We start from the raw sequence: 21,848 nt of genomic DNA, 5'->3' as shown, positions 1-21,848 counted from the left end.
TTTATCAGATTAAATTGCTCGTCTTGCACTGGGTGCCTGCCACCCAAACACATCATAAGACAGCTGTGCTGCCCCATTTCAGGAGGATAAGAAATCATTATGCCAGTGATGTTGCATTTCGCCAGATCAGCTATCACTTTTTAATTGTGCAAGATATAAGTCAGAGCCCCAAAAATATTTACGTGGGTCTTTGGGGGAGAAACAAAAAATAAATAAAGACACTCAGAATAGGTCTAAGGTGTGGCCTTAGAACATTTGGAGAATATAAACAATGTAGTGGTGTTTATTTTAATCATAAATGTTTATTTCAATAGCCACTTACAGATGTTTCTTTCCTTACATTTTATAAACAGAGACACTTTGCATCAATATACATTAGTTAATCAAATTTGTAGGCATGGGTTTTATTCTTTCCTGCACCAGCCTCTAAAGATACCATGGGAGTACAGCTGCGTTTGTCCATCTTGACAGAATACATATGTTGCAATGTTGTTGTGTTTTTAAAGAATGTTTCAGATTGGTCTTCATTCTTCCATGCACATCAATTATCATACATACCATTGTTGGGGAGAGAGGAGTTTGGGGAGATGATACCTGCATGGCTATGAGGGATGTGGCTGGATTGTCCTTGAGTTCATTTTATTTTTTTTTTATTTGAGAAGCATTTTCTTCCAAGGTAGTAACTCAGTTGATTTCAGGAAGAATGCAACGGAATATGGTGGCAAATTCAGGGATGTTATAAGTATTATTCTAGCTATGAAATTAAAGGTTTACTCATTAAGATGGGTTTCTTTCTGCAATTGGTTTCCCGAGGCCCTGGCAGATCAGAAATAGGTGATGGGTCCCTTGCTAGGCTGAGGTAACACTTAGAGAAGGTTAGAAGGTCTTGATGAAGGAGTTAGACAGTATGGTGGAAAGACTATTGGCTATGAAGTCAAAGGGCCTGGGCACACATCCCATCTTTTCTACAACCTGCGTGACCTTGGGCAAGTTAGTTAACTTTTCTGAATTTCATTGTTCTTATCCTAAAATGAGGAAGCTGATTTAGGCTGTCTCTGAATTCTCTTCTGGCTCAGTGATCCTATAAACCAGCATGAACGGACTAGTCTCCTAAGCTCCAGAGTTTGAATCCAAGGATTCTCTAAAGAGAATGAAAGTAGGATTAGTAACCACAGTAGCCAGGAGTGGGGCCATTACCGAAGATTAAGGTACATGTCATCATCAAGTCATTAGAAAGTATCAGATCCTAGTTTCAACTGGACTGTCTTATACAGGATAAGTAAAGATGGTTGACTTGTCTGGGGTCATTATTGCATAATTTAGTTCTCTTAAGTTACCATTTTCTGCCAAATAAAATAAGGCTTGTTCCCGGCACAGAAGGGAAAGAGACTCACCGAGTACTTTCTTCTTCACGTGCTTCTGTTCCCTGGTTTCTGTGGCAAGCGATTGAAATTAAGAAGGCGTCACTGTGTATGGATGGATGTGTGTGAGAGAGCACTTCAGTGTACTCGTGTCAACCATTTTCTAGGTTCTCATTTCATAAAAGTATTCTTTTGCACCTCAATTAGCATTAAAGGTGATTGCAGAGTAATTAGCAATCATTCTTTTTATTTTTCTTTGGAACAACAGTGTGAGATGTGTCCGTCAATAAGCATTTATTAAGTAGCTACTGTGTACCAGGCACTGGACTAATCATTGGGGATACAAAGAAAGGTAAAAGGCAGTGCCTGCCCACAAGATGCTTATGATCTATTGAGGGAGACAGCACGAAAACGCATGTGGAAAACAAGCTATGTGTTGGATCAATTGGAAATAGTCAACAGAGGGAAGGCATTAAGCAGGATGAGATCTTTTTTTTTTTTCTGCAGTCTATCTTAGAGCATTTCAGAGTTTACATGGAGGTGGAGGCTCAGCCTTTCATCTAATACACTAGTGTTAATTCACTATTGCATCTACCTTTGCACTATTGGACTTTTTAATATTTTTTGGAGGGGGGAAGGCAGAGCAATTGGGGTTAAGTGACTTGCCCAAGGTCACACAGCTAGTAAGTGTGTCAAGTGTCTGACGCCGGATTTGAACTCAGGTCCTCCTGACTCCAGGCTGGTGCTCTACTCACTGCACCACCTAGCTGCCCCCACTATTGGACTTAGTTGGAGGAGATTCGATGATATGAAGAATCATCATTCTCTTTTAAGATGTTGCTGTTATTGCTTTAGAGACCAACTATATAGTGAATGAACAGTGACAAATTTAACGTCAGGAGGACCAGAGGTTTGGATCCTGTTCCTTAGTCTTGCTGGCTATGGGCCACATATTACTTGACATATAATAAGTACTTAATAAATATTTAATTGATGGATTTATCTTTGTATCTTTCCTAACCCCCAACACAATGCATTGTGTAGTGTCGGCACTCAAAAAGTGTATTGTTTTTGTTTTTTCAAATAAATTAAGGTGTCAATGTAAAAGCAGTTATCATTTGAGGGAGACGTTTGGGGATTTTTGTTTTACTTTATTTTTGCAATTTGGGGAAGCATGTTTCTCTGAAAAACGTGTAAGGGGTCATTAGCCCAGACCTTTGTTGTTCAACCTTTTTTAAGTCACGTTCAACTCTTCATGATCCCATTTGGGGTTTTCTTGGCAAAGATACTGGATTGGTTTGCCATTTCCTTCTCCAGGTCATTTGACAGATGAGGAAACTGAGGTAAACAGGGTTAAGTGACTTTCCCAGAGTCACATAGCAAGTATGTGTCTGGACTGGATTTGAATGCAGAAGAGTTCCTGACTCCAGGCTGAGCACTCTGCACTCTATAGCACCACCTAGTGGCCTTGCAGAGACCTGGGGCACCTCTGATTTATTCTATAGGTGGGGTTCCAAATTTAATCTTGTGTATCAGATTCAACCTTCCTGATAGCATCTCAGATCTAAAGCTGAAATGGATCTCACAAGGCACCTGAGTAAGCTTCCTCATGCTACACTTGAGAGAATTGATACCGATGATGAGGGATGTGGCCAAAGTAACAGCATGAGCATTTGAACTCAGGTCTTGCAACTCCAAGGCCTATGCTATTCACAGGACCCCTCAGCCTGCTCCCTAGAACCAGTGCCCATATTTACGTATATGTACATACAAAGTGATGGCTCTCTGTGTCTGAGCACTCCATTCTGTAGTGGAGATGGACTCCAAAGGTTCGTTCTGCAATCAGAAGTGATGGCATTGTCTCATGGAGTCAATAGTTCTCACTTTTATACAGAATCATTGCTATTGGCAGCTGAAAGCTTATCATTACGGGCAAGATTTAAAATTACCCTGTACTCAGGACTGTAATTTTCAATATTAAGTCTTGAATCAACGCCATGTTACTCATAGAGTGAGGTAGCTGTGACTCATTTCAAATTCATTTTCCCAGGAACCAGTCAGGCTAGAAATGCTATATGTCCAGTCAGGAGGATAAGCTGGGATTACTTTGGGCTTATTTTGATACCGAACATTGTCAATAGCCCTAGTCTAGGGCTAGTCACATCTAGTCTAGAGGAGAGCAACCAGGATGGTGAAGTGCATCCCATGTGAGCATCAGAAGGAAAATATAATGCCTAGCTTGGGGAAGGGCAATTTCAGAGGGGAATGTGATGATTAATATAAAGAATGACTGGGAAGAAATTTAACCTGATTCTTCTTGGCCTCAGAGAGTCAATGGCAAGAAATTTCAGAGGCAAAAAAAAAAATCTTTGTGCAAGGAAAAATGTGCAGAACTGTTGAGAAATTAAGTGGGTTTCCTGGCAAGGTTGTGGGATGTCCTGCATGTAGGCTGTCAAACCAAAATTGTCTGACCAAAGATCTAGAATGTTGTGGGAGGGATACTTTTTCAAATGTAGGTTGGGTTAGATGGCATTGGAGATCCTGTCCAGTTCTGAAGTTCTTTCACCTTATGATTTTGGAACAGGTAGGACAGCCTTCCTTGGTGAAGAACAGGCAACACTTTTCTTCTGTCCACTCCTGCATCTTGCCCTTTGGGGCCCAGATGAAGGAGAATGTTCTTCATTTCCTGCTTGTTTGAAAACTAGCAGAATCTCTCCTGATCTCTCCCTTCCCCCTCCCTTCCCCAAACTGCCCAAATCCAGGAGGGGTCTACAAGGTGGTCCTATGCATTCTCCAGAGTCCAGGAGTGGAGAATCTGTGCCCTCAGGGCCACATATGGCCCCCTAGGTCCTCAATTGTGGCCCTTTGACTGAATCCAAACTTCGCAGATCAAATCCCCTTAATAAAAGGATTTGTTCTATAAAACTTAGATTCAATCAAAGGGCTGCACCTAAGGATCTAGAAGGCCACATGTGGCCTCAAGGGCACAGGTTCCCTACCCCTGCTCTGGATCATTCCCCAATATGTGCTGAGCTACCTTCCTCTCTCTGTGCGATTTCACTTCCAGGATAAGGCATGACAGAGTAATTATTGTTTGGTGTGACTCTCATGCTCTTATTCCATGGCCAGGCAATCATTTCTTATGTTTAATAACCACCCTGAGATTATTCTTTCTTTTTTTTTGTTCACCATGCTAATTTTACGCTACAGATGTTCACAGGCTTGTCATCTGCATTCAAAGGCTCCACACTTCTGTTGATTTTGCAAGGGGTGTGTCAATGTCTAGGAAAGTCATTATTAAAAACCTTGATAAAGGAATAAGTATCATTGGCCTATGATTGAGCAATCTGCTTGGCAGAGGAGGGGAAAAACCAATGAAACTTGTTTTACTCTTCATGAATATAGTTCAACAAGTGAGCAAAGCAAACAAATAGACCCAAACAGAGAATGAAGAAAATGTTCAAGAATCCCAGGGCAGTCTTCCATTTCAAATATGTGAGTAATAGAGTTCACTCCATAGAGTATAATTGGAAGCATTTGCCCTCAGTCAGAAAAACAGGCCAAGCTATTTTTGTATTTATTTAGATTTTAACCAATGTTGTCCCAAGTTGGTTGGCACACTCTCATCTCTCCTGCTGTAGATCTAGACATAAATAACAAATAAATTCCAGATTCATTCCTTTATAAAGATTCTCACCAACTGCTACATTTCGGAACCTAAAAGAGAAAGTGCATTTAAAGAATTCTCTTGGATAGAAGATGGGAGAACTAAACTGGTTTTTTGCCCCTGCCTTTGCTTTTTTTTCCAGGAAAACCTTTCAAATAAAAGCTGGGAGGGAGAGAGTTGTCCTTTGATATATGATGTCAGCTGCCTAGAAAGTCTTTTAGGCTGTATCTATACAGTTAAAGCAAAGCAGTGATGTGTAAAATAGACAGCTAGGTAACATAGTAAGTCACTGGGTGTGTGAGTTCAAATTCTTTCTCAGATATTTACTAGTTGGACTTCTGTAGGGAAATCACTTAACCTCTCTCCACTTAACTTTCTGAAAAGAATCTGTAAAATGAGGCTGATGATAGCACCTACATCAGGGGTTGTCACAAAGATTAATTGATAGAACATATGTATAGCATTACATAAATGCTATTATTTTAATCAGGTAATCTGTGTACTTTCCACGAGTGACCTTGACTAAAATCTTCTTTCAATGTCTCACTGTGGTGTGCAGCTAGCATTGGGTTCATCAAACCTCCCTGAAGGAACACTAATGTCTGCCAATACCTACCAAACTGAAAGATTTCCAGTGATCGACTGTATATCCATTCTCTGCAACTGACCTACTTAAGTTAAAGAAGCATGTTACCAGATTGACCATAGGAGAATAGATTCTTTTGGCCATGGCAACTGGCAAAGACCCCAACAAAGGGCTGTAGGGGTCACTATAGTTACAGTAGAAGAAGAGCCTGTCCTTGTAGAATGGAAACTTGGTACAGAGGAAAGAGTGTTGACCTTGGAGTCAGAGTGCCTGCATTCATGTTCTGACACTGGAACTTCCTACCAGTAGAGAGTGGTTAGCTAAAAGGACATAAGAACTCTCTTCAAGCATTTAAAAAGCAATTATGTGGAAGAGGCTTACTCCGTGTGATTCCAAAAAGCAGAAATAGGAGAAAGGAGTATAAGTTAAAGGGAAACTGATAAGCCTTCAATTCCCATGGAAATTCCCCTAACAATGCAAATTGCCCCAAATTGTAGTGGGCTGCATTCGGAGGTAGTGAGCTCCTAAAATAGGGACTTTCTGGATTACCCATCTAATTAAATCTATTAGCATTTATTTAGCAACTAATCAATCAGTTAGCATTTATTAAACCCTTTCTGTGTGGTACAGTGGATGGAGTGCCAGGCCTGAAGTCAGGAAGGTTCATCTTTGTGAGTTCAAATCTGGCCTCGGATTTCTTTATTTCTTCCCAGGTGAATAATTTAAAGAGTTTTTGCAATGAAAATAGAACTTCTGAAGTCTTTGTCACTTTTGTTATTCACTGGATTTTTTCCCCATAGAACTATTCATTTTGTTTTAGGGTTAATGGTACAGTGTTCATCCAGAGGAAATTTAGTCACAGTCCTGGGAGAGATAGGTGGTGCAGTAGATAGAATGCTGTGCCTAGAGCCAGGAAGATTCATTTTTCTGAATTCAAATCCGGCCTCAGACACTTACTGTCCTTATGAACTAGCTGTGTGATTCTGGGCAAGTCACTTAAGCCTGTTTGCCTCGGTTTCCTCATCTGTAGAAATGAGCTGGAGAAGGAAATAGCAAACTATTCCAGTATCTTCGCCAATAAACTAGGGTCATGAAAAGTCAGACGTGACTCAGACAGCTGAACAACAAATAATAATTCCTTGAAGTGTACAGTTAGTAAAGGCCTAGTGTTTATACCAGAATTACAGGTGTCATATTGGAGGGGGGAATAAATATACATAGAATAAATTCTGTCCTCAAATGACACTAGTCACTGAGAACTGTACAATACTTTTCAATTTGGAAGTCTCTGGTTTTGAATTCAGGGTTGGGGGCCACTTCTCTTACATTTTTGTACCACCCAAATGCCTTAGAGCTCTTTAGAATCAGCCACGTGTCTGCAAAAGGCTGGGTTCCACTCAGAGAACTTTCTTCTGTGATCTCACAGATGCCTGTCCTTTTTAAGGTAAGATAAATATGGCCAGTGCCTCGACTTCAAAGCTACCAAGGTGGATCTTAGAGGGTGAAGGGATAGGTATTCCTCACTTGAATTTACTTGATCTTCATGAATGTATAGAAAACTTTCCTATCCTTACTTTGGGTAAGTGAACTAGGAGTTATGGCATGGATTGTCAAGCTCAGTCCCAACTAGCAATTGTGATGCCTAGGGCAAGTGCACTAAATGTAAGTCATCAACTCTCCAAGATAATTTCTGGGAGGATGAGCTCTGGGAAACTATATCATAGAGAAAGATGTAGACCCTGAAATATCAGAAGTACATGGGATAGGGAGGGACCTCACTTAGATTATAGTTGCCAAGGGGATGAAGCATACATCATTGCCCAGTCTTAGTTTCATCTCTCATCAAATTCTATGGAGAATATTTTGGGGGAGTCATTTAAAAAGTTGACAGACCTGTTAAACTTCAAACATTTGTCCCTCCCCTACCCTCTCTTTCCCTCCCCTCCCCCTTCTCTTTCCTTCACTTCCCTTCCCTCTCTCCTCCTTATCCCCTTCTCCGTGTCCCCTTTCCCTTATCTATCTCTTCCTTCTCTTTCCTTCCCATCTCTCTCACTCTCTCTCTGTCTATAATTAGACCTTTTAAAAACATCCTATTGGTTTGTATTATAGGACCCCTATTCCTTTTTTCCCTTAGGATTTTAGCATGAGTTGAAAACTGAATTTGAATCATACCTGGTTTTTGAACAGATTTGAACAGTTTTTAATCAAAAATAGTTTTCCATGTAGACTATTCCTATCTAAATATGAGTGATGGATATAGCAGACTTCTTTAAAGAAAAATCTGCATGAGTATTTCTCTGTGAATAGAACTTTTAAGAATGGCCAGGAAAGTGACCTTGAGAAGGTGATGTACGTGTGTGTGAGAGGGAGGGAGGGAGGGACAGGGGGAGGGGGAGAGAGAGAGAGAGAAAGAGAGAGAGAGAGAGAGAGAGAGAGAGAGAGAGAGAGAGAGAGAGAGAGAGAAAGGCAGAATCACACCTGAACCATGGCAATCTAAAGCCCCCATGATCTCCCATCCACAGGGTATTTTTCTTCCATTTTCTATATTCTCATCAAAAGGGAGGGACCAAAAAGGCAAGCTGGGAAGTTAGATAAGTCACTTGGTGTCTTCTGAGAAGTGCTTATCCAATTTGCTAAGTGTCAAAACAAGCTTTTCATTCAGCTAAGATGATTGCTGCTGCATTTGTTCCCACAATATGAACTGAATTTTACCTTCAGCGAATAACTTGTGTTTCATCTATTGGAAACAGTAAGTTTTCTGCCTATGCCCTTTCCCTTCTGAGATTTGATTTCCTCATCAAGGCATTTTTTTCTTTTAGAATAATTATTATAGAAAAGAAGATTAAAAATACAGCTTTCACTTCTTAAGGCAGAGAGGTGAGCTCAAGATAATTACTTAGGCCATAATGTAGTTTATCAAAAAGTAATTCGCCCTGTCTTGTTTCCAGAAAAAACTCCAGCTGTTCTCTTCTTTAATTGTTGCTTTGGGGTACTTTTCTGTTCAACAAAGCTGTTTCCCCATATTATAGAATTATCTATGTAGAGAGGGAAAGCTAGGAGACCTAACACAGGCATTAACCCATTGCTAAGTTTCCCAAGTAGATGTATGAAGAATGAGAACCTTCATCTACTGAATTGGTCTCTTCCGCCATACTTTCCCCATACTGCTGGAGTCAGGAGGACCTAAGGTCAAGTCTAGCCTCAGACACTTAGTAGCTGTGTGACCCTGGGCAAGCCACTTAACTCTACTTGCCTCAAAAATAGAAAAAGGAAAAAAAAAGATACTTCAGGTCACAAGCTTTACTATAAGCCCCTTTCCTGGATTTTGTGTCCTGTAAATTTCTGAAATTCTTAGCTGCTTTTTAAATTCTTCCTTCTTTGCAGCAGTTCTCTATAGAAACTAACTTGGGAAGTACACATCAGCTGTCTTCTCCACCCTATCCTTTTTAACTTAATACCCTTTGGATTCAAATTTTAAGACATCTGACAAATGTATTCTAAGAAATCTTTGGTAGATGGATTCCATCTCTGGCTAGAAATCAATCATCTCTCAATCAGATATTTTAAGTGTTGATCCCAAAATCTAAATCCACTTCCAAGATACCACCCTCTTAAGCAGATATTCTCCAGTCTGTTTTACCTTCAATGGACACCTGGGAAGAAAGTATAACGTGTTCCCTGTGGTCTTTAGTTTCTTACCTAAGACTTCATAACAATTAGAAGTGCATTTTAGGTTCCTCCTGTATATGTCATTTCTGCAAATGTAAGTCACAAGAAGTAGGTAGTAGTCAACCACTTTGATATCCCCCAGGAATAGATCCCCTTGGGATTAGATGCCCCGGGATGATACCAGACCTCTCTATTGTTGTTATCAGTAAATTGCTCCTTCAGTACCTCTGAGCAGGGAATTTCTAACTGCTACTGCTCGTTTTTACTTCCTTTGACACTTAATGACCTCTCACTCAAAAGGATTTTGACCTACCCTGTCCTTCCTGGAAGGACAATCAGCCCCTTCCTGAAGGGTCACCATTTGAGCTCAAGTTCTCAATTCCAAATCTAGCACCCTTTTTATTAGACAGTGTTCTCTCATTTTCAGTATATATTATTTTCTATTATAAGGTCTGTTTCTATATTAGTATTATGAGACAGAGAAATCTGATCGTTAGATTGTAAAAGCATATTTTTATATACAAACATCAGTATAATGTAAGCTCTTCTAGTAGAATGTGAGCTCCCCAGGAAGAGAGGGAGCTTTTTGTCTTCATATCTCTATTGCCAGAGAGGAAGTATGGTATAGCAACTAGAAAGCCATCCTTAGGGCCAGAAAGATCTGAATACAAGACCTATCTCTGCCAAGCACTGGCTGGGTGGCCCTAGGCAAGTTATTTAAATGCTCCATCCCTGATGGTCACTTCTGCCATGTATTGGAGGAAGTGCCCAAGTCCCCCAGGCTGATTTCTTCCCCAACTTTATATCTTCTCCCCATCCTTGCCATTCAATTCTCTCTTATGTACTGTCTTCCCACATTCTAATATAAGCTCCTTGAGGTTAGGAACTATCTTTGCTTTGCTTGTGTTTGTATTCCAAGAGCCTGGTACACAAGAAATGCTTAATAAATGCTGTATCTAACCTAATCTTGGTGCTCCCAGTCACTAAGACTGAAAATTGCAGAGCTGATGCTAACCTGCATTGGTAGAGAGGGTTCCCTTACTTGGGGATTTCCTAAACCAAAGAAATCAGAGTTCCCACCCTTGCCCCATCTCTAATACCTGCACATAAAAACAAACAAACAAACAAAAAACTATGCCCACAATTCCATTAGTGTAAGGAATTCCTAGTGGCGGTCTTCTTCTACTAATGCAACCTGATGCTTTATCTGAAATTTAGAGTCTTACAGAACTGAGAGTATAACTCATCTCAAGTCACACTGCTAATAAATGTTAGTTCCACATTCACTACCCTAAACTGACTCTTGCCTTCCATATTGTTGTCATTCAGTCATTTCAGTTGTGTCTGACTCTTTGTGATCCCCATTTGGGGTATTCTTGGCAGAGGTACTGAAGTGGTTTGCCATTGTCTTCTCCAGCTCGTTTTATAGATGAGGAACCGAGGCAAATGGTTAAATGACTTGCCCAGGGTCACACAGCTAGTAAGTGTTGGAGGACAGATTTAAACTCAGGAAGAGGACTCTTCATGATTCCAAGTCCACTCCTCCTTCTACTGTGCCACCTAGCAGCCTTAACATAATCAATGTTTAACACATTTTTTTGAATTGATTAAAAGTGATCAACCAAAATCTGGCACAAATATAGAAGTTTACTCAAAAGAAAATGTAAAAATCTAGGGGGAAAAGCATGGCTGTTAATTCATCCTATGACTTTGCTCCATGGCATGATATGGCCTTAGGCAGATCACTTAACTTCAGAGGGACTCAGTTTTCTCACCTGTTAAAGGAAGAGATTGGACTAGATGGCCTCTGTGGTGCCTTCCAGCTCTAGGTCTACAATCTTCTGAATCGATTTCTGCTGGTAAACCTCACAAACAGGAGAAGGACCTTGAGTACTGGTGCTGCTTGTTTCAAAGGGTGGATAAGTAAAGCCAGAGAAGTCAGTGGTGCCTAAGCCTTCATATGGAGCAACTGGTAATGGCAGGCATCAGATCAAAATTTTCACACTCATTTTGAAACAGAAAATCTTGTCCATTAAAACCAATAATCACCAGTTGCCTACTACCCCATCATGTCACCTGAATCTTTTAAAATGTTCTTTATTTAAAATAGTCCAAGTTTGGAGGGCTAGAAATAAGCCACCGTGTAAGCACCCAGTAATTACTCCTTCATAATTACTGCACAGTTTTATTGCTGTGCATTGTTATAATTATATTTTAAATACTCCCCATTTGCATGATAGACCATAATGTCTCCGAGCACATTGTAATCCATGGATTATAAGAGTCTCACTCCCGTGGAGGACTCTTTTTTATTCATTTTCTGTTTTAACTACTGTAAAAGAAACTAAACAAAATAAATTGACACCATAAAGCCACATTAAAGAAATATAGAGAATATAATATTTTCTATGTAGAACAAAACCTTCTCATTCTGGAGTGGTTTCCATCATGCCACCGAAGGTGTCACACCCCATCAGTTGAGATGCCAGCCAGGCCCTGGTGAGACCTCTGCCGGCAGCTACAACAAACAATGTTCCTTCCTGACCTCAGTCTTAATCGCTTTTCACCAACAAGCCTGGAAATTGATTACAGCTATTCCAGAACTTGATTTAAACAAACCCAAACAACAGATTCCAGAAGGAGAAGAGACTGCCAATTGTGATGCATAACGAGGCATGCAGTGTCTTGGGGAGCAGCCTCCCCAATGCCCTTATTTCCTAATGGAACAAGGTTAGGCTTTGAACCTCACGGAGCTCCCTTTTTTCCCTTGGCTCTCATTAGAACTTTAACTACTGGCTCAAAATGCCCCAAGGCCTTAAGTGCTGCACCCCAACTCAAATTACCTCAGATTTATTTTGGGATTCTTTTGCATATATGTTTTGACGTTCTTCTGTTTATACAAGTTGTCTTGGTAATTGCTTGTTGACTGACTGATGAATGAACCAAGTTAGTGGACAGAGACCATGCTAGGAAGATTATTTTCACCATTACATCTGACCACTCTTGCTTAATGGTGCTTTGGAAAATCCATCTGGTGCTGATGGCAGTTTGAGGCCTTCCCCAAAATGTTGCATGAATTTAGAGAGCTCTGTGAGTCTGCCATCCTTGTGATATCATAACCGCTGTCAAAATGAAGATATAAAGGCAGGGATTTTACCTCAATAGTGGCTAGGAATATGAGGGCCATTATCAACATCCTGAAAGCTTGACTCTGACTACACACCTGGGCCAGAAATGATCATGGTGGCACCATAAATAGATCACTGGGCCCAGAATCAGGAAGACTGGAGTTCAAATCTAACCTCAGACACTTAGTAGCTGTGTAACCTTGGTAAAGTTGCTGTTCCCATCTGCCTCAGTTTCCTCATCTGTAAAATGTGGATAATAACAGCACCTCTCTTATCAGATGATTGTGAGGATCAACAGATAATATTTGTTAAGTGCTTAGCATAGTGCCTGGAGCATAGTAGGCACTTAATAAATGCTTATTCCCTTTCCCTTCCTCTCTAACCCCCAATATGTCTTAGATGAGTAGAGCTTGAGGCCTGGGAGGTATTTTTAAATATTAGAAAAGTTATATCAGCACAATACAAGTAAATGCCTTTTTTCCCCCGACTTTATCTCATATCCCTTCATGTAAAACAGTCATTTGAAAGTCCTCTTCTGAATAATGAAACTTTCTAACTACTCTTAAAACTCTAAAGCCCAAATTCCAGGGAGACTTTCTGGGTTTAAGGATTGTTAAGTGGCATGTTATTGAATTATGTTGTGGACCATAATTTAGTTTGGATACCTTGCAGAACATTTCCATGTTAATGGTGGATTTGTTTCCTGAACAATCCCAGATACCTCTGTGTCTTGGCCTACTGGTAGGAGGACCTAGGTTGCAGTATCTCTCCATTGTCTTTCCCTATCAGTTAAGGACTGTTTTGAACTATGTATTTATCTTTGTTCTATTGATACCATCGATTTGTACATCACATTTCCAAATATTCCCCTTCTCCCCAACCCACGGAGCTTTCTCTCGTACCAGACAACCCGAGAGAGTTCAGCCAAACTGAAACATCAGCCACCTCTACCAACATGTGAAACATTCTACAGTCATAGTCTCTGCCCCCCTTCCAGGAAACTAAAGGTGGTTTATTTGATCATTCCTCCTCCAAGTCTAATTAGACAGTCAAAATTAATAACCTCTAGCTTCATTTTACTGGGGTTTTTTTGCATTATTTTCGTCTTCGTGCATTGTTCTCCTGAATTTGTTTACTCTGTTCATCACCAGCTCATATAAATCTTCACATATTTCAGAGTTGTTAATATTCATTGTTTCTTACAGCATAATATAATCTAATTACATTCATTTACCCCAGTTTTTTTAGCCACTACCGAATCAAAAAGTACCCACTTTGTTTCTAGTTATTGGCAGCCATAAAGGTGATGCTATGAATATGTTAGTATGTGTGGTCAGTGCTATGCGTTTGTTAACCTCAATCACCAGCTCCCATCTTGTAATTTATTTATTCTTAGAGAGTCTTTGGGAATGGTGTGTTCCCAAAGCTCTTTCAAAAAATCAACCTGGCATGGGATTGAGAGAATCATTTTGCCATGAATGGTTTGACCCTGAAGAAGCCACCTTTCCTTTCTACAGCCATAGACTAAGCAGAGTTGAACTGGATGGCCTCTGAGGTCCCTTCCACCTTCTCCATCTATAATTCAATTATCCTCACTTGAAAACTGAGATTGAGAAGTGAAGAGAATTTCTCAGGGTCATTTAACAAGTAAAACATAGCCTTAGCTCTTACAAGATAGCATGGATAGCAAATGAGGCGAATCCCTCCACGTTGCTTTCATCCCCAAAGTAATGGCTTCTCAACACATGCCACTGAGACACAGGGCTGCCTCAGTTGAAGCTCACAGCATTTAATTCTCCTCTCCAATCCTATTCTCCAGCCAGAAGTAGATTCACCCTATGGCCTCTGAATGTAGGGGAGACAAAAAGCATTTACTGAAGAAACTATTCCTTCATGCACAGAATTTCCATTTATTGAGGGGGCCCCAGGGGCATCTCAACCCTGCTCTCAAATATAATTTTAATCTTGCTTGTAAAAAGATCCTGTAACTTACTCATGTGGGAAAGCCCAAAAGCTATTGGCAATCAATGTTGTTGTTCAGTTGTTTCAGTCGTGTCCTGCTCTTCATGACCCCGTTTGGGGTTTTCGTGCAGAGACACTGAAGTGGTTTGTCATTTCCTTCTCCAGCTCATTTTAAGGATGAGGAAATGGAGGCAAACAGGAGTTAATTGACTTGCCCGGGTCACACGGCTACTAAGTGTCTGAGGCCAGATTTGAACTCAGGAAGATGATTCTTCCTGACTCCAGACCCAGTGGCTCTCTATATATAGGGTGTTCCTAAAGTCCAGACACATAGGCAAAAATGCATATTTTCAAGAAATGAAATGAATGAAATTTTCAACAAGATTTTATTTAATTGGAATATTAACAAGTAACATCTTCAATTTGATTTCCATCATTTGTGATGCAAAGGTTGATGTGCTTTGCAAGATTCACATGAATTCAATGCAGTAACTCCACATTGCCATCAATTTTAGCACGTTCACTCTTTACGTGTTCAATCAAGTGTGCTGCATCTGTGATTTTCATTGAGTGCACTTCTCCTTTAGCATGCCCCAGAAGAAGAAGTCAAGGGGGCTAAAGTCTGTTAATATTCCAAATATTTCAAAATATGCATTTTTGCATATGTGTCCACACTTCAGGGACACCCTGACTATGGCTCCACCTAGCTTCCCCAAGTGCAATCAATGGCTACAAATTATTATTTAATAGGATGTCAGAAGACCTGGGTTCAAATCCTACCTCTGATACTAACTTAGCCTAACTTGGCACAGTGGCCAGCACTTAGTAGGCATTTAATAAATCTTTATTGACTAACTGACTCTTTGACTCTTGGCAAGGCATGTAATCATTAATCACCCAGAATGTAATAGTTATACTAAATATTGAGGATACAAAGACAGAACAATTCCTAACCTCAATGGGTTTCTGTTCCATCTGGGGACCTTCCAAGAGCAATACAAAACAAGGGTATTTTGTGGTCACAAAGCTCCTGAAATACATTGATTCACCCAGTTTCTCTCAGTGAATTCTGTCTGTGAAATCCGCAAAGCAGATCTTACTCGTGCAGCGTCCTCTGCATAACACTCTGTTGTCTTTCTCATTATTTAAATGACCATTTCTCCATATTTCATTCTTGTTTATGGAGGAACTAGAAACCAACTACATTTTATGAGAATTTCCAGTCAGAGTCCAAGCTACCCTAGGTCAAGTAGGAAATTGGTTACTACATTCTCTTCTCATGAATTTGCTATTTCTTTTTTCTCATGCTCCACATCCTGACAAATGCTCATCTCATCCAAGACAAACCTCCCATCCTTCTTAATTTGTTCTTTCATTCTTTGTGTGGTAACTTTGTTATCCACTGTGGAATATGAACCATTGTGTTGCTTAATAACAGATCCTAGTGGGAGTGCTAACTCTAAGAACAGCCTAATGGCAATGGCGAACTCTCATAGTATACCAACATCCCTTAAGGTGCCTACAAGTTCAGCATTAGGGAAATAACTCAGACTCATTCATTTTGATCACTTCTAATTGGTAACCAACTTTATATTTGGGATGGGTAGCACCTAGGTCCATGTAGGGCCTTAAAATGTACCCAGGACACACATCAAAATGAACCCCCAATTTAATAGGACCCTAGAACATCATGAAAACACTTATTGGAAGGGTTCCATTAGGGGAGAGATTGTAGGCTAGGAAGGGGTTCGTCTGAAGTACAGCCAATTGGAGGAAGGAAATCTTCATCTGGTAGCTTCCTAGTCTAGCAAATTATTCTGGCTAACTAGGTGCTAACTCCTCTTTCTATGATCACAGGATCATAACTTGAGAGCTGGAAGAGACCTCAGAGTCCATTTGGTCTAAGCCCATCACTTTAGAGTTGAGGAAACTGAAACCCAAGTTGGTTAAGTGACTTTTTCTGAGGGCATACTGGTGGTAAGCATTGGAAGTTGGACTTGATCTAACCAACTGAATAATTAGTAAGCATCAATTTTACACACCGATGTGCCAGACACTGGGATTACAAAGACAAAAAAAATCAAATAATCATGGACGTCAAGGAACTTCTTTTCTTCTGAGGGAAATGATATGTATATATACATAAGGGACAAAATACAGAATGACACTTCTGCATTCCGTGAATTTCTCATTAACAGAGTCCCCAGCATTCTCTCACCATCCCCCAGCATTTTTTTTTAATTTCCACCATGCCATGCTGGCTGATTCTATGATGCTGAAGAATTGAAAGTCCTTTCAGTGGCCCTCCTAAATGTCATTAGCTTGGGTCAGAGCTCTGGTTGCCCAGATCTAGTTATAGCTTGGGGAAGAGAGTAGGAAGCAACCAGCATGACCATCAGTATTTTTTTTCCCTTGTCAAGACTGGGAATGAATGCCATATCTCATGTCTCTCTCCTCTCATTTTCAGTGGTTTCACACCCCAATTGTATATTCTCTTGTAAATGTCCACACTGAGATTTTGATGACTGTTGTCACTTCAGGGGACAGATCTCCGTGGGAGCCTGGAGCAGGGAGAGGCAAAGATGTCATCAGCCACTTGCCTTTTTGAAATGGCAGATAATTTATCGGGAAAACAACTAATTTGGCTGCATTTGGCAAAAAGATCCCTTTTCTTCAACTAGAAGTGCTACAAGCATCTATTTCCAAAACTGGAACTGGCACAGTTTCTATAATAAAAACAGCACTGCTGGGAGAAAGAAATATTTATCCCCAGAAATGATTTTTTCAGTCATGTCTGACTCTCTGTGACCTCATTTGGGGTTTTCTTGGCAAAGATGCTGGAATGGTTTGCTGTTTCCTTCTCCAGCTCATTTTACAGATGACGAACTGAGGTTAACAGGGTTAAGTGACTTGCCCAGGGTCACACAGCTAATAAATGTCTGAGGACAGATTTGAACTCTGGAATATGAGTTTTCCTGACTCTAGGGCTGGTGTTCTATCCACTGCTGCGCCATCTAGCAGCCCCACAAATTCCGGTCACGAATATGTACCTAAGCTAACTGGGAGGGATGCCACTCTCCTTACCCTGCCACTATGACCATTTGATGTTTTTCATGAACTGATTTTTTTAAACAATATCCGTTACGTTCTTTCATAGTCTGCCAGGGATTTTTTTTTTTTTTTGTAAAATTGGGTAGTTTGAATATCTGCCAACAGAACCAGGACTAAAAAGAGACCAAATAGACGTGCAAAGGCAAGATTTGACTTCAAAAGATACCACTACAAAACATCCCTGTCCCCCCCATCCCATAATCATAATCATAATATCAAGGGGGGATGTTGCTAACGCAGACTCTGGTTTCTTGTCTTTACAGCCCCCACTGAGCCTTTGCTGTGTAAATTTGCAGACGGAGGGCAGAAAAAGCGTCAGAATCAAGGCAAATACACACAGAATGGAAGGCCCTGGCCAAGGGAAGGAGAGGTGAGTGGCAATGGGCGATGGGTCTCTGGGCAGGACTTTGGCCCCAGCCATCTGGCCAGTCAGCATGGCAGACTTTGGGGACCATGATCAAATTGGGTATTATGGAAAACCTGGTAGCTTCAAAGAGGGTAAAGGAGCAGGCTGATGTTAATGCATTCAGGATAAAATTACATTAGGAGAATTTTAGAGCCTTAGAATTAGCCTCAGTTCTGCCACACAGTGAACCCTCTGTCTTCAACCAGACTTTGGTTCAGCGGGCATGGACCAAAAGTCAATGAACAGGGGATTGTCCTGAGATGGGGTAAGTTTGTGAAATAAGACGATAATTGTTGCAGGAAGGATTTTCAGCTAAAGTCATCAACGGGTTCACTTTCTCTTTCTAGATTTGATAGATCCATTTATTTATTTATTTATGAGAATTTTTTTTTAAATTTCTGAATGTATGTATTCATTTATTTAAGGAAATGATGCCTAACTTTATTTAGTGAGGGAATGATTATACCCATATTTTCTGCATCTCTCCCTTGATGGATGTTGGGAGGGATTCTGTATTTCCACCTATATATGTATGTATATACATACACAGAGAGAGATAACATTGTGTCATGGACTAGAGGGCCCACCTCAAAATTAAGAAGGCTTGTGTTCAAGTCTGAGCTGGGATGCTTACTCACTTTGTGACTCTAAGTAAGTCATTTTACCTTTCAGTGCCAGAGGTGACTCTGAAACTTTAGGGAAGGTTTTGATTCATTACCACTCTTCCTCAATGGAGGGAGTGCCCTCCCTAGGAGTTTCTGATACTAATAAAATCAATGGTCTAGTCAAATACACACATACACACACATACACAAACACTCATATAATGAACACATACATATAAATAAATAAAGGGATGATAGGCATAAAGATGTACAGATAGATCCATATAAATTATTACATGTTTTGTTAATAGGCAAGAGAAATGAAAGCACATATGTGTGTGAATCTGTATATGTATATATATATATATGTGTGTGTATTATCTATACATGTATATTATCTATATTTAAATATGCATATGAGTATAATATATAGGAGTATATATGTATGCATTCATATATGTGCATATCTATAAGAACATTTGTGTATATGTGTATATGCATTCACATGTGGATAGAATATATAATATATAGATGCACACATGTATTTATATTTCTATTTATATATGTGTATGTATATCTATCTATCAATATGTATCTATGTATCAATATGTATACACACATGTAGATAGGATATATAATACATAGATATATACATACATATGTATGTTTATATACTTGTATATCTATACATATATGACATGAATGTGTGTATATCTACATGATTTTATATAGCTGTATCTAGATATATACATATATAAATAGAATGCATAATATATAGATATACACACCTATATGTAAATTTATATGCATCTGTGTATATCTCTGTGAATATTTATATATGTATGTGTCTATAAATGTATTTTATCCATTCAATCTATACGTATGTCTACATATACACACACGCACAAACATACATATGTGTGCACATATAGATACGCAAATGTTTATATGTTCATGTGTTCATATATACATATATAATGTATGTGTGTGTAGATAGATATAACACAATCCATCATACGCCACAAGAATCTCTCTATTCCTCTTGATGCCTCTAAAGGATAAAACCCTTTTAAGCCTTTTTGTATAGAGTAAAACCAACAATAACAATAGCTGATATTTAATAATAACTAGCATTTGTTTAGCACTTTGAGATTTGCAAAGCACCTTACAATATCTCCTTTTGTTTATAGATAATTTTATAGCATGTTAAGGCTTGTAAAGCACCTTCCATACATGGCATCATTTGAACTCACAACAGCCCTGGGATTTAGGGACTGACTTCAGGTCCTGTTACACACACATCACAAGTGGTGTAAAGTCCTTGGAGTCTCACCCATCTTCCCTACTACTTCTCTTGCTGGAAACTAAATACTCTCAGTCCTCTCTATGTTCCATGAACTAAACATGACCTCTACTTTGTGAGCTCCCCCACTGGTTCAGAACTAGGAAAGAGCTAAACTACCCATTTCCATTGCTATGGTCTTTTAGACTTTGTTTCCCCCATTTTGAATATTAGTTCCTTGGAAGGCAGAAATTACCTAGATTTTTCTATTTACTTCAAGCAAAATTAGCATAGTGCCTTGTACAAAATCGGCATTTCTTCACCTGTTTTCCCACTCCATTCCATGGTCAATATGAAAAGGGTGAGCTGAAATGCCCATGATCACACCTCTAGTGAGTTTCATAGGTAAGATTCAGACATGGGTTTCCTTGTGCCAAACCCATTGGACCCAGTCCATTGGAGCAATGGTCGAAGATCATTTCATAAAGGGTTCTCTGTTGTTATCATCCCTGAAATCAAGATCTATGCTATACTTCTACTTTACTAAAAACAGCCAAACTTATTAGCATTCATTAATCATGGACAAGGAATAGTGTTCTGTGCCAATACTTGGCATTTAATCCTAGATTAAGATTTCATAAAGAAAGGAAGAACTTTGGGATTTTTCTCAGCAAAGCTATTCTTAATTGCCCATGAACAGTGCTAGTTTTAAAAGTAGTTTCATGCACATCTCCATGTCCCTCATATGAGCACATAGCTATGTTTAGTAAGCTGATATTCTGGGACACATTACCCTAGATGTGGACAATAATATTACCACTAACTGTCTAAAGCAAATAAAGAAGCCAAATGGAAGCTTGCAATTTGTTCTCATCTTGGAATGGCAATTTGTGCTATGTTCCAAACAAAATGACCCACATATTTAAAGCACTCGGGCCAAGCAGAGCAGCGACATTTACCTGAGACGCTGCAGTTACTAGAGAAGACTCATTACCGTGTTCTTTGCCAATGACCCGAACCTTAGAAGTCTTGCTTTGAAATATTACAGCTTAGTTGGGTCAAGAATCTACTGCCTGGGAAACATCTCAAGGAGGTCTCACTATTATAGAGCCTAACCAAGAATCTCTAAACATACATTCGTGGGGCTAAGCACTAATGACATGAATTCCAGGCCAACTACTGAGAGTACAAATATATATACACAATGGTATTTGCAACCAGTCATATCATGTAGGCCTTATTTTTTTGGTGATCAACTAAAAAAATAGCAAGTAATCAGGTTAAAGCCTGACCCTCTGCCATAGTAAAGAGCAACTTGGAATTTGGGTTCAGAGAATGATCAACTCCATTTGTTCTCACTGTCTGGAAAAATGGAAACAAAAATATCTACAATATACTACAATAATATTATAAGATTATTCCAAGGATAAAATGGGATTGTGTATGGAAAATGTTTTGCAAATCTTATCATGACATTGGTCTGGAGCGGGGCGAAGAGAAGACCAAGTCTCTGAGCAATTTGGGGGTTTTCGTTGGACATTTTCGCAAGTTCAGTGGGGTGTTGATTTCATCTTAAGCTACTATCCCTATACTTCCTCTGAGTATTTCAAAAGTATTGACTCTATTGATCAGGTCAATTAAGAACCTGATTATTCAATTTTAATTAATTTCCAGTTACAGCCAAAGTCTTTTAGACTGTGCTAAGCAAATTAGGATAAAGGAGAGATTAGAGAAAATATCTAAACTCCTAATGAAAATATGCTATTGTCAAGCACGCTCAAGCAATTTTGGCACTTTCATTATTCTATAATTAATCGGCACACTTATTTGACACCATTCATTCTGAATTGTTAAACTGACTTTCAAGTATATGATTTTCATGATCATAGGGTTTGAGAAGTGGAAGAAACTTAGAGGTCTAGAGCTGGAAGGCACCTCAGATGCCATTTAGCCCAATGCTCTCGTTGTTCACATGAGCAAATTGAAGCCCAGGGAGGTTAAATAAATTGTCAAAGGACTCACAGGTAGTAAATATGAAACTATTTCTACCTAGTTCTAGTTCTATGGAAGC

General features: G+C 39.5%; 1 protein-coding gene across 7 annotated transcripts in view; it reads left to right on the top strand.

Moving 5' to 3' along the window:
* Window positions 1–21,848, top strand: part of RBMS3 (RNA binding motif single stranded interacting protein 3) — a 758,966-nt gene that overhangs the window by 564,353 nt on the left and 172,765 nt on the right. For all 7 annotated transcript variants that reach the window (XM_036759106.1, XM_036759112.1, XM_036759109.1 and 4 more), the window contains exon 7: window positions 17,748–17,854. In XM_036759106.1, coding sequence (XP_036615001.1) covers window positions 17,748–17,854 — 107 coding nt within the window. The remainder of the gene's footprint in view (window positions 1–17,747; window positions 17,855–21,848) is intronic.

Source organism: Trichosurus vulpecula, chromosome 5 (genome assembly GCF_011100635.1).
Source record: "Trichosurus vulpecula isolate mTriVul1 chromosome 5, mTriVul1.pri, whole genome shotgun sequence".
Lineage (NCBI taxonomy): Eukaryota > Metazoa > Chordata > Mammalia > Diprotodontia > Phalangeridae > Trichosurus > Trichosurus vulpecula.
The sequence above is the reverse complement of the archived record's forward strand: the minus strand, read 5'-3'. Positions and strand labels throughout refer to the sequence as shown.